Source organism: Esox lucius, chromosome 4 (genome assembly GCF_011004845.1).
Source record: "Esox lucius isolate fEsoLuc1 chromosome 4, fEsoLuc1.pri, whole genome shotgun sequence".
Classification (NCBI taxonomy): Eukaryota; Metazoa; Chordata; class Actinopteri; order Esociformes; family Esocidae; genus Esox; species Esox lucius.
Window position 1 is genome coordinate 33,629,559 of NC_047572.1, and position 12,818 is coordinate 33,642,376.

The following is a 12,818-nucleotide window of genomic DNA, read 5'->3' on the forward strand; positions in this document are numbered from 1 at the left end:
TAAAATTGGGGGGTCATGATTCACAGGTTAATGTATAATGAAACCTACGCCACTGCATCACTATACTAAACGACCAAACAAATCATTAACAGTGAACCGTATTGGTATATTAACGCACACTCAATATTTAGATAGAATATGCAGAACAAACTCCTTTCTTGTGTCGGAATTCTGAGGTAAAGTCCATTTTCTTTGAATTTTCACTGTCAACAGGAACTTGCTGGGCGGACCTTTCCCGCGCTTGGGCTGGTGCATACCAAAGCATTCTAGGGGTGCTCGGAACAGTCCATATCTATGCTAGAAGAGGAGCACACATTTAATGGTCGAATTATCGGTTTAAACACAATGAGTGGATAAAAGATTGGATTTGGGCTGCGTCTGAGCTAGGATGGGTCTAACGGTTTTAGACTCTGGTATATGTGTGAATCGCACCAATTCGTATCAGCCTACAGCTGTTTGACTCACCCTTCCCCCTCATTCAAACTGCCAGAATTGTACTGCCTACGTAAACGCCGCCTTCGTAGTAAATGTGTATGTGAATGCCGTTATGTTGTCTTCGCAAACATCCCATCTTTGACATGTTACTTAATGGCCACCAGAGGGCAGGTACTACTGTAGATATTACACGGATACTATGCGCTCCAAATAATTTGTTTAAAGATCGTAGATTAGACCCGACATGGAGATACATTCCCCCCAAAAAAGTATCTCCACTGATCCGTTTATTGCCCCCTCATGGCAGATGGGTGACCCAAGGACAGTCGCTGATGTTACTGTCGGGTATGGTGTGGTGGGATGAGGAGTTTGTAATGGTGTTTCGGTCCAGCCCGTCAAAGAAATTGCCAGTGAGATGTCTAGCTTTGCAGCACGAGGCGTGGGCATTAAACAGACCATCTGACAGCGCCCAGATAAAAAAAAAGTCGTGGGGTGCCTTCGAGTCGTGTGTCTCACTTTCTGTACGTCTCAGATTTAATTTACCCTCGAAGGCCTACGTCACTGGGAATTTCCAGTGGGGAAGTCAAATTTCAGAACAACTGTACAAGTTGATGTTTCTGTCTTTTGTTAGCTGGCACAGATATTTCGTATTAGTTTACTGATGCAGACGGATATATAAGTTCTTTATAATGAATATATAAAGGTTTGATTTGGTCAAATTATTTAAACCCCCGAGACTGCAGTAAATACTACTGTTGGTTTACCCAAGCATGGCGCAATAATGTGCAAAACTCGACTAATTTGATTGGATTAGGATTGCGATTGGACTTTCACGTTGATGTAGGAATCGCAATTGTGACCTAAGGTAAGCAATGGCTTCAATGTTTACATTTGACTAGAGACTGTTCAATAAAGTGTATTCCTAGTTAGGTTAGCCAGCTAGCGTTAGCTGTTATGACAACTTTGCTACCTAGTTTAACGTAACGTTAATCCACTTCCTCTTTATTAGCAAGTTAGCTATCAGGCATGCTAGTCACCAGCAAGTTGTCTGAATAAGAGAGAACTGACGCTTTCGCTTTGTTTTTATTAAGTAATTATGTGGCAACAGTTGGAATTAATTTAGGAGAGGTTGCTGCAATAGTTCATTTATCCTGACCTATGGTAACCTAACTAACATGAACAGACTAGTAGCGAAGTAGTTTATACAGGGAGTATAACTGTAGTACTGCTATAGTAGCTAACACATCCAAATTTCACTCGAGAGTTGTACTGTGTTCGACTAGAGTCAACTACACACAATTTCGAGTTTAGTCGGCTACAGACGTGACTCATTTGTAGGAAATCACGGAACATTTTAAGTACGGTAAGACTTACATATACACGTATAATATACATGTTCTCACTTTTGCTTTATAAGTCATTACTTTTCTCAAGGTCTTTGTCTTTTCTCACAGACACCATGGCAGGAGAGAATGAACAATACCCACCTCACCCAGTCCCTTCGGTAGGCTATTTTATTTCAATGCTCTATCTACCTTGCATTTATGATTTGTCCCATGAACCATAAGCTGTAGACATTCTTTCAAACAGAACACATATTAAACCTAAATTTGTTTTCATTTCACAATACGAACCCATTCATGTCAATTAATAATTTATGACCCATCAACCCGAATTCATTTTATTTTAAATCGCCAGAGCATTTCTTTCCAAATGTTAGTTATTGGTTACAGCAAATTCTATGCAAGTAAATAAAAATTGAGGCCTTCTAAAGCAATCTCTGTCCATCAATATACGTCTCTGTCTTTCTGTCTGTATGAATGCCAGTCTGGTTGTCTCTCTGGGGTGCTGTAGGAGGATGTATGTAGGTTTCCTTAGAAATTGTTTTTATGACAATATTTTCAGTTTGAGAATGTATAAGAAACACACAGTTGTGCTCAAAAGTTTGCATACTCTTGGAGAATTGGTTATATATGCACCATTATTAAAGAAAACACGACTGAGCAGGCAAAACATTTATTTTATTTCTTATGGGATCCATATTCAACTGTAGGTTATAACAGAATGGCACAATCATAAAACAAAACATGGCAACAAAGAAAAAAATGAAATGACCCCTGTTCAAAAGTCTGTATATCATCAATGACAGCTTTCAGTCTTTTGTAATAGTTGTCTATGAGGCCCTGAATTCTTGCAGGTGGTTTAGCTACCCATTCGTCTTGGCAAAATGCCTCCAGGTCATGCAAAGTCTTTGGTCGTCTTGCATGAACCGCATTTTTGAGATCTCCCCAGAGTGGCTCGATGATATTAAGGTCAGGAGACTGTGATGACCACTCCAGAACTTTACCTTTTTAACCACTGGAGGGTCAACATGGCATTGTGCTTAGGGTCATAGTCGTGCTGAAAAGTCCAAAAGCGTCCCATGCGCAGCTTTCTTCCAGAAGAATGCAAATTGTCTGCCAGTATTTTCTGATAAATTGCTGCATTAATCTTGCCATCCATTTTTTAAAAAGATTTCCTGTGCCTTTAGAGCTCACCCACAAATCAGTGAGCCACCACCATGCTTCACAGTGAGGATGGTATTCTGTTCACTATAGGCCTTGTTGACCCCTCTCCAAACATAGAGCTTATGGTTGTCACATAAAATTACAGTGTGCAAAAAGCGTGTCAAGGTGTTGTCGGGCATATTGTAACCAGGCTTTTTTGTGGCATTGGTGCAGTAAAGGCTTTTTTCTGGCAACTCGACCATGTAGCTCATTTTTGTTCAAGTATCGTTGTATTGTTCTCCTTGAAACAACCACACTGTCTTTTTCCAGAGCAGCCTGTATTTCTCCAGAGGTTACCTGTGGGTTTCTGGCAGTTTTGGCAGAAATCTTTCTTGGCTTGGTATCAAGAGATCCCTGAATTTTCCACTTCTTCATAAGTGATTGAACAGTACTGACTGGCATTTGCAAGGCTTTGGATATCTTTTTATATCCTTTTCCATCTTTATAAAGTTCCATTGTCTTGTTCCATTGTCTTGTTCCATTGTCCTGCTCCCCATGGCTCAGTATCTAGCCTGATCAGTGCATCTAGATGAGAGCTAACAAACTCATTCACTATTCATACACAGATACTAATTACAGTTTAAAAAGCCACAGGTGTGGGAAATGTACCTTCGATTGCCATTTTCACCTGTGTGTGTCACCTTGATTGTCTGTAACAAGGCCAAACATTCAAGGGTATGTAAACTTTTGATCAGGGCCATTTGGGTGATTTCTTTTATCATGATGATTTCAAAATTAGCCAAATAACTATGTGATGATAAATGGCTTCATAAGATCAATATCCTTAAATAAAATACATTTATTTGCATGATCAGTCATTTTCAAAATCAATGCAAACTTTTGAACACAACTGTATGTTGTTTTTGCAAAAGTGTTTTAAACTACTGAAACATTTTAGAATTTAACTGAATTACAAATGGTACATTATTTTACTCAAAATAAAGTATTTTGATTGTGACATAAAATATTTCCCCAAATAATGTTGCTTGCTTAAGTATTCAACCCCATGTGCTGTGGAAGCTCCCAGTTTCCACAGATGAAAATGCCCTAACAGTAACAATGTTACCTTACCATTGGCCTCCACATGTCAGTCATTAAAGTCAGTCCCCAAAAAAATGAAGCTTGGGAGGAAATTAACCTGTCAGCAATGATCCTAAGCACAATGCAAAAGCAACATTGGAGTTGCTCAAGAACATAAAGGTGAAGTTCTACAATGGCCAAGTCAAAGTCTTGATGTCAATACCATTGAGAATCTTTATATATCAATCAATCAAATGTATCTATAAAGCCCTTTTTACAACAGCAGTTGTCAAAAGTGCTTTTACAGAAACACCCGCCCTTAAACCCCAAGGCGCAAACAACAGTAGTGTTGAATTTCAGTGGCTAGGAAAAATTCCCTAAGAAAGCCAACATTTAGGAAGAGACCTAGAGAGGACCCAGGCTCAGAGGGGTAACCAGTCCTCTTCTGGCTGTGCTGGGTGAAATCTTAACAGTCCAATTGGAATAATTAATAAATGCTTGTGGGCTAAATCCACTATTTAAATTTAGACTAGGTCAGAAGCATGACCAGTAGCACTATTTGGAAATGTGATATGTATCTGGAACTTGGAGTCCACCTGTGGCAAATTCAGTTTATTGGACATGAAATAACATTCATGACATGCTGCCTGATGGACTGAGAGCAAGATAAATATTATCTCTCAAACTGTAGGGCCTGAATGCCAAGTGCTCCATCTGACAGAAACAAGGTGCCAGTCTTCACCTGGCTGATACCATTGCTACAGTGTAACATGGCGGTGGAGCATTGTGAAGTAAACCTGATCCAGAGCCCACAGGACCTCAAACTGAGGAGAAGATTAATCTTTCAGCCTGAAGTACACAGCCATGGCAACGCTGGCTTGGCATCTACAAAGTACTGATTATAGGGACTGAATACTATAAATTTCAGTATTTTCAATAAATTGTCACATTTCTACATGTATTTTGGCTTGGTCGTTATGAGTGTACATTTATTTGTATTTTTTTATGAACAATCTGTTACACACCAAAATGTGGAGAACGTGAAGGTGTCTGAATATTTTCAAAAAGCATTCTAGTACGCCACAGAACTGTCTGTAGTTCACAGATTGAAGAAAGATTCACAGCGTTTTGAAAATGGCGCTTCAACCATTTCGATAGTTTTTTCACCTGCTATGGCACTGTGGGCTCAGAACAGATAAAAGAATAATGGAATCTGAAATGTATCGAGGAAAACATACACATACTAAAGATGTAATTGTTTTTCTTAACATTTCCTCAAACCTGAATATCATCATGACAATTTAAAAAACAATATGTACAGTACCAGTCAGTTTGGGCACTTATCCATTCACTAATCCTATGTATTATTTATAAGATTAATTGGAATAATAGACACCAATCGATTATCAAAATAGTTGTTAACTGCAGTCCTAGGTAAAACATTTAGCCAGGTACATATTTAGGTGGGGAATTCTGGTGTCACAGTCCACAAAAGGCCCCTGGCGATGGGGTTTTGGGCCCCTGGCAACTGGGTTTTGGGTCAACTGTCTGTTCCCTCACTCCCTCATTTCCTGCATGTCTCAATAGCCTCTCCATAATGTCCTGTAAATAGCAATAATAATCATAATACACACAAGTGTATATTATAATCATAATATGTAAAAGAATAAATAGATGTTTAAGAATTGAAGTTATAGCCTACATTTAAATGTCCCTTTGTGTAGCATTGTTTTTGTCTGTCGTTTTTTAAATTAAAACATTTTGTAATGTCTGAGAGCACAGGTCACCGTCCAAACATTTATTAGAGCACAGGTCACCGTCCAACACTAGCCAACTGAATTGGCTAGTGTTGGGGAACGTTACTTTTAAAAGTAATTAATTTAAGTTATTAGTTACAGTTCCCATAAAGTAACTAGTTACGTTACTTAGTTTTTTGCAGTAGAAAGTAAGGCGTTACGATAAGTCCTTTGATTCCATATTCACATGATGGTCACTTTTAATGGGTTATTGTGTTATTACATAGTCAGGTATTGCATTGGCAGGGACAGTCACCAGCATATAACATTATCAATCATGATTCAGAATAATCGCGTTTATAAACAGAAAATGTATTTTGATGATCATTTGCGATCAACTTTGGTTGTCCAACAGAACATGATTTGGGATCGAACTTGGGTTGTCCAACAGGCACGAGATTCCACCAAAGCATACCAGCAACCCCGGTGATTGGTTATAGGCGAGGGTAATAAAGATGTAGTCAAAATAGTGAACTGCTTCCCAAGCCTAAACCTCGCAGTTCAGCCTTTCGCTGCACAAATCGCTAATCGACGCTACGTGTATCATGAACTTGAGCAGGGAGAGTTGGTGCTGTTATCGTTGCGTCCTTTTGTTGTTTTTCTTGAGAAAATAGGAGAAAATAAACGCTATGTAAAGCTACGTTAGTTGCACAGAGGGAAATTGAGTTACGCGTTATTTATTAAAATAATTAACTAGTACGGGATTAAATTAAATAACTAACGCGTTACATTATTCCTTACCAATAAAAATGTCTCGGACTACTGTAACCCCCAACACTTTATTGGCCAATGAGGGCTAATGCACTAAATCTGATGTCAGTATCCTTGTTTATTTTTCTTGCAGTACTATGACATAGGCTTAGACCCGCTGTGGGAAACTCTGCATTTCCCTTCCTTGTCACACACCAACTCACTCCGGACAGGTAAGAGTCATGACTTTGCCTCTAATCTCGCCTATAAATCCATCTGTCGCTTTCAGATATGGGTTAAGGGGTACAGACACCCCAGTGGTTAGAGCATCAGAACAGTAACCACAATCTGTCTATTTCTGTACAGCATTGTTTTTCTCATACAGACAAATTCATTTGAACTATTTCTAGCCTCAAAATGGAGTGCTTTCTCAGTCAAGATTAAGCTTTCCTTGGCAGAAGCTCAGCTTCTATTGAACTGATATATACTATATTATTCTACTGAGTTTCATGATGTCATGATATTGCAGAGACGTAATATAAACCTACTTCTACTCTGGGCAATTTTCACTTCTCCAGTGGTCTCATGAGAGCTGTTTTAAAACCAAGCTTTGCAAGGCTGGTGGTTTTGGGAGTAGGCATAACTGAGAATAAATTATTTCCCGGGGATACCCATCTCTTGGACAGGTCCCACACGCTCTAATAACGATGCTGATCACTTTGTTTGAGAAGTAGGGATGAGAACATCCTGTGTCCTGGCGATGTGCCATCCTTACAGCTGAAGGCACATGTCACATATCCATGTCCTGACAGAAGTTTGTGTGTTTTATAGAGAGCTGAAGCTGACAATCATTTGTCAGCGTAGGTGCTTCTCTGAGGCTGCATTTGTGGGAGGATGTGGCTTGAACAGCGGCCCTGACATTAGGCAGGAAGATGAAGGAGCTTGCTTAGCTAACAGTTGTTTGCCAAGCAACATTTTGTGAGAAACCTGAGGTGAAGCAAGCTATTTGTTTCACTTTAATGGAACTAGACAGGTTCCCTGTCCCTAAAATGTACATACTTTGTTTTACAGATGAGCGCTGTGATCACTATGAAAAATCGACCTATATTCTTAATTATCATACAGTCCTTTATCGCCCTCCTGGGTGTCTAAGGCCTTGACCGTGCCACAAGCTTACCAGCCCCATGGGCGATCATGCAAATACTTCAGCATCGTCAGCAGGGATTTCCGGGTCTCATCTCACTCTAGTGCCTCCTTCAGGCAGCTTGGGGGCCTGCAAAGCTATCTGACGCTGTCAGCAGATTGAACTGGCCCTCACACCTTGTCCCTCGTGACTGTCTGTCTTCCCTAAGGAATTACTGCGATCAGACTGGACCATAGATCCCGTGTAGTCGATGGAATGTCAAGGGTTATCTGTTACTGAGACAGGTTTGCTAAATTTTACATCTGAAATGAACATGTTTGTTCAGTAGCGGGATAGTTCTGACAAGCTACTGGTTGTGAAGGATTGTGTTCCAGGGCTGCTCTGACAAATCTTATTCAACCAGTTAATGTCCACACTGGCTGCCTGTTTGGGCCAGTTAATGTCTGCACTGTCTACCTGATTCTGATAGTTAATGTCCACACTGGCTGCTAGTTGACGATCAGAATAAGGATGTCATAGTAGCACCTCTCCAGTATTAGTGTTGGAATGTCCTGCTGTTAGCTAACCATTGTTTATTTGTTGTTAATTCTTAGCAGATGGACCCTACCTCCAAATTATTGAACAGCCAAAACAGGTAACCCTTTTTGTCAATGTAAACACAGAACATCTTTTCAAAATGATATGTTATTAAAAGTTGAGTGTCATTGAAGGTGTTCTGTGTCTGCTCTAGCGGGGTTTCCGTTTCCGTTACGGCTGTGAGGGGCCATCTCATGGTGGGCTCCCTGGGGCCTCCAGCGAAAAGAACAGGAAGTCCTATCCCCAAGTCAAGGTAAGTCGAAATCAAACTCCATGTCCTTATTTGCTGTCTGCCGCCATCTTTAATTGTCTAGTTATTTTCCTTAGCAATTGTCTGCAATTTGTCCGTCAGGCTGTAGCTGTGTAGTGTTGTAGTGGCGTAGCAGTATGGTATTGTAGCTGTGTAGTGTTGTAGTGGCGTAGCAGTATGGTATTGTAGCTGTGTAGTGTTGTAGTGGCGTAGCAGTATGGTATTGTAGCTGTGTAGTGTTGTAGTGGCGTAGCAGTGTGGTATTGTAGCTGTGTAGTGTTGTAGTGGCGTAGCAGTATGGTATTGTAGCTGTGTAGTATTGTAGTGGCGTAGCAGTATGGTATTGTAGCTGTGTAGTGTTGTAGTGGCGTAGCAGTATGGTATTGTAGCTGTGTAGTATTGTAGTGGCGTAGCAGTATGGTATTGTAGCTGTGTAGTATTGTAGTGGCGTAGCAGTATGGTATTGTAGCTGTGTAGTATTGTAGTGGCGTAGCAGTATGGTATTGTAGCTGTGTAGTATTGTAGTGGCGTAGCAGTATGGTATTGTAGCTGTGTAGTGTTGTAGTGGCGTAGCAGTATGGTATTGTAGCTGTGTAGTGTTGTAGTGGCGTAGCAGTATGGTATTGTAGCTGTGTAGTGTTGTAGTGGCGTAGCAGTATGGTATTGTAGCTGTGTAGTATTGTAGTGGCGTAGCAGTATGGTATTGTAACTGTGTAGTATTGTAGTGGCGTAGCAGTATGGTATTGTAGCTGTGTAGTGTTGTAGTGGCGTAGCAGTATGGTATTGTAGCTGTGTAGTGTTGTAGTGCTGTAGGGGTGTAGCGTTTGACGGATTGTAGCTGTGTAGTGTTGTAGTGCTGTAGGGGTGTAGCGTTTGACGGATTGTAGCTGTGTAGAGGTGTTGTGTTGTGGTGCCGTCTCAATTATGACAATGTCCTGATTGCGATCTTTTGAGCCAGATTGCAATAATTTTTGCACAATATTTAGATTCCAAAATCAAATGTTTCCAATCTGAATAAGGGAGTTTTACGCCAATGTTAGAAAGGACTCAGCAAACACTGTGAACTATGTCTGTTTCAGTCAGTCAGGATGTCTGGCCCAGGGATGCAGCAGGGCATTGCAACGCTCTGTGGAAAGTTATATGCGCACATCATTTACTGCTAAGTGAATTGTTTTGCAGTGCAACGTTAAGTGTCCTTTTTTATCTTAACTGAATTAACTGAGCGTTCAAATACATTTTGCTATGTTAGGAAGGCCTACATAATGGTTTTAGATTGAGCTATTTCAAATAACTAGCCTATAATATGTGCAGCAGAGTGAGAGGTGAAATGTTACAATGCGCAGGAAAATTTAACTGTCATTGCTTTCCGGTTGCATTTTGTGTAGAGCAAGTGTTAACAACATGAATTTAGTGGTAGTTCCAATGCCGAACACAGCTCCACCGCTCTGAGTGTATTTTGGTTTTAGGCCAAATAAAGCTATTATTGGGAGGAACCGAATTCTTGGGTTTGCCACAGAAAGGTGGCAGTCAGAAGCACAAACACCACAGATCTGAAGAACCATATCCAGATCACTGTGTGTATTCTTACAATATTATTAGACTCATGGCTGTAACTGACTTAATGGAAGAGACTCATGGCTGTAACTGACTTAATGGAAGAGACTCATGGCTGTAACTGACTTAATGGAAGAGACTCATGGCTGTAACTGACTTAATGGAAGAGACTCATGGCTGTAACTGACTTAATGGAAGAGACTCATGGCTGTAACTGACTTAATGGAAGAGACTCATGGCTGTAACTGACTTAATGGAAGAGACTCATGGCTGTAACTGACTTAATGGAAGAGACTCATGGCTGTAACTGACTTAATGGAAGAGACTCATGGCTGTAACTGACTTAATGGAAGAGACTCGTGGCTGTAACTGACTTAATGGAAGAGACTTGTGGCTGTAACTGACTTAATGGAAGAGACTCTTGGCTGTAATTGACTTAATGGAAGAGACTCGTGGCTGTAATTGACTTAATGGAAGAGACTCGTGGCTGTAACTGACTTAATGGAAGAGACTCGTGGCTGTAACTGACTTAATGGAAGAGACTCGTGGCTGTAACTGACTTAATGGAAGAGACTCATGGCTGTAACTGACTTAATGGAAGAGACTCATGGCTGTAACTGACTTAATGGAAGAGACTCATGGCTGTAACTGACTTAATGGAAGAGACTCGTGGCTGTAATTGACTTAATGGAAGAGACTCAGGCTGCAATTGACTTAATGGAAGAGACTCATGGCTGCAATTGCTGCCTAATGTGCCTCTACCAAGTATTGACTAAAAGAGCTGAATACTTATCCAATCAATTATTTTATGTTTTGTATTTGTAATTAATTTAAAACTATTTGTAGATTTTGTAGTTTTTTTTCTTTGACCTTATGGGCTTTTTTGTTTTGATTAGTGGCAAAAACTCTTAATTAAATCTGTTTTGATTTTATGTTGTACCACAAAATGTAGAGATGTCCAAGGGGAGTGAAGACTTTTGTGAGCCGCTGTAAATAAATAGTAAAAACATTCCTGCCATGCAAATTGCTACCATATTGTCTCTCCCTTTCTCTCTCTCACACAGAAATACAAATATTTGTTTGGCTTTTTGAACTATGTTCAGACTGTACTCTGGGAAAACCCCTATAGACGTCCCTTTAGATTTTGCTCAAATAGTAAGAGTAAGGACTGTCTTGATAACTGAGTCACTTTCTCCAAGCCATTCTTATCTTCTTAATGTGCTTTTGTTTCAATACATTATAACCTGTACCACATATTCTTTCTTCGAAGAGGTTTTCTTATTAGAGCATGGCATGAAAATGTCATTCAATATCAAGTAATCTTATCATAATCTATTCCCTTATCTATCAATGGTGTTAAAATGGTTGTAAGAGGCTCGTTTGAAAAAGGTATGTAAATGTGAACACCCCACCCTTTTCCCAGCCCTTCATTCTGCTTCAAGTCTGTTGGGAATTTCCTCCTGTTTCATTGAGGTTAATTACTAGGAACTGTCAAGTAACGTCACCAACGGGAAATAGTGTTTTTGTGTCGCCCCCACGGTCTCAGGCAGAATGAGGCAGATCTCTGTCCTGTTCTGGATGTTTCAGAGGCAGGTATGCCCCCCCCCCACTCGCCTGTGTGTGCAGTCAGGTGACGGTGCTTTGTCTGTGGAACATCTGCAGATGGGTTTTAGGTGTAGACACAAGCTCAAGAGGGAGGCTAGTCTATGTAGGTATGTCTCACTGTGTTTCTGCTGCACTTGAAAAGCACATGTAGGCGATTTCACGCAAAGGTCAGAGTTTCCAAAAATAAAAGGTATCTTTTCCAAATAAACCCATGTTATTACCATGTTACCAGTTTATTTCTGCATTAGTGTTTTTCTACAACATGTCTTCTGTAAAACTAATACTTTCATCAAAGTTTTAAAGGATAAAAAAAAATGGGTCTAGATATCTTAATCTGCATAATACTGTGCCCATTAGTCAGTCTCAGTTCATTAGTAGTGATGATGTCTCGTTGTTGCTGTCTTTAGGTGTCAGGCTCCTTGGACAGTAGAAACGTGTTTACATTCTATTGTTAGATCTAGCCTACCTATGCTAGCTTCCTGTGATTCACCCCAGAACTCATTTGTCATTTGTCTCTGTCATAGAAAGTGATTCACCAACACTATGTTCAAATGATTACTGAACTTTTCAGTGAATGTTTCTATGTTTTCCATCATGTTTAAATAAGCCATGCAGTTTTGGATGAATGGGATCTTTAGCTGAAGCTGAATAAAATTACCTCCAACTGCTGTTTGAAAACAAAATGAAAAAAACGTAACTTTAGTGGAATGTGAGAAGCGGCATTTTCATTATCTTTTCATTAATTGATTACTTTGGTTAATTTTGGTGACGGGTCAACTGGCGTATAGAGAATCTGCCCATTAAAGGCTGCTAGGTCCGACCTTGCCTGAGTCGGCATTGTGATAAATCTGTCCTAAAAGACGTATTCTTCAGGCTTTTTATGCTTTATTGCATGGGAATCCCACACTGAAGCAGTAGCATGTATGATAGAGTGAGACTTGACCACTGGTCCAAAAGGATAAGAGCATCTGTGCAATTCCACTGTAAGGTCAATCTGAGCATGACAAACTAATTTCCAATAAATTATTTTAAATACATTTATTTTGCATGCTTGTGACTATTTTGTACTTAGGTTTTTTAATTTTTAGGTGACAGCAGAAGTATTATAAGAAAAGTTGGTGAATACATCTTTCTTATATGAAAACATCCTTTTACACAATGTCAACTCCATAACGGAGAATGTAACATCCATAAAGTTGGAT

The 12,818-nt window shown here is 39.9% G+C and overlaps 1 protein-coding gene across 3 annotated transcripts in view; it reads left to right on the forward strand.

Moving 5' to 3' along the window:
• Positions 1–949: 949 nt before the first annotated feature.
• nfkb1 (nuclear factor of kappa light polypeptide gene enhancer in B-cells 1) overlaps positions 950–12,818 on the forward strand; it is a 33,281-nt gene continuing 21,412 nt past the window's right edge. The window contains exons 1-5 of one of the 3 annotated variants that reach the window (XM_029119579.2): positions 950–1,300; positions 1,890–1,939; positions 6,642–6,720; positions 8,225–8,265; positions 8,362–8,460. In XM_029119579.2, the coding sequence (XP_028975412.2) occupies positions 1,895–1,939; positions 6,642–6,720; positions 8,225–8,265; positions 8,362–8,460 (264 nt within the window). In that variant the 5' untranslated portion in view covers positions 950–1,300; positions 1,890–1,894. Of the gene's footprint in view, positions 1,301–1,352; positions 1,799–1,889; positions 1,940–6,641; positions 6,721–8,224; positions 8,266–8,361; positions 8,461–12,818 lie in introns of those variants that run through there. The other 2 variants (XM_029119581.2, XM_029119580.2) reach the window with 2 other exon arrangements.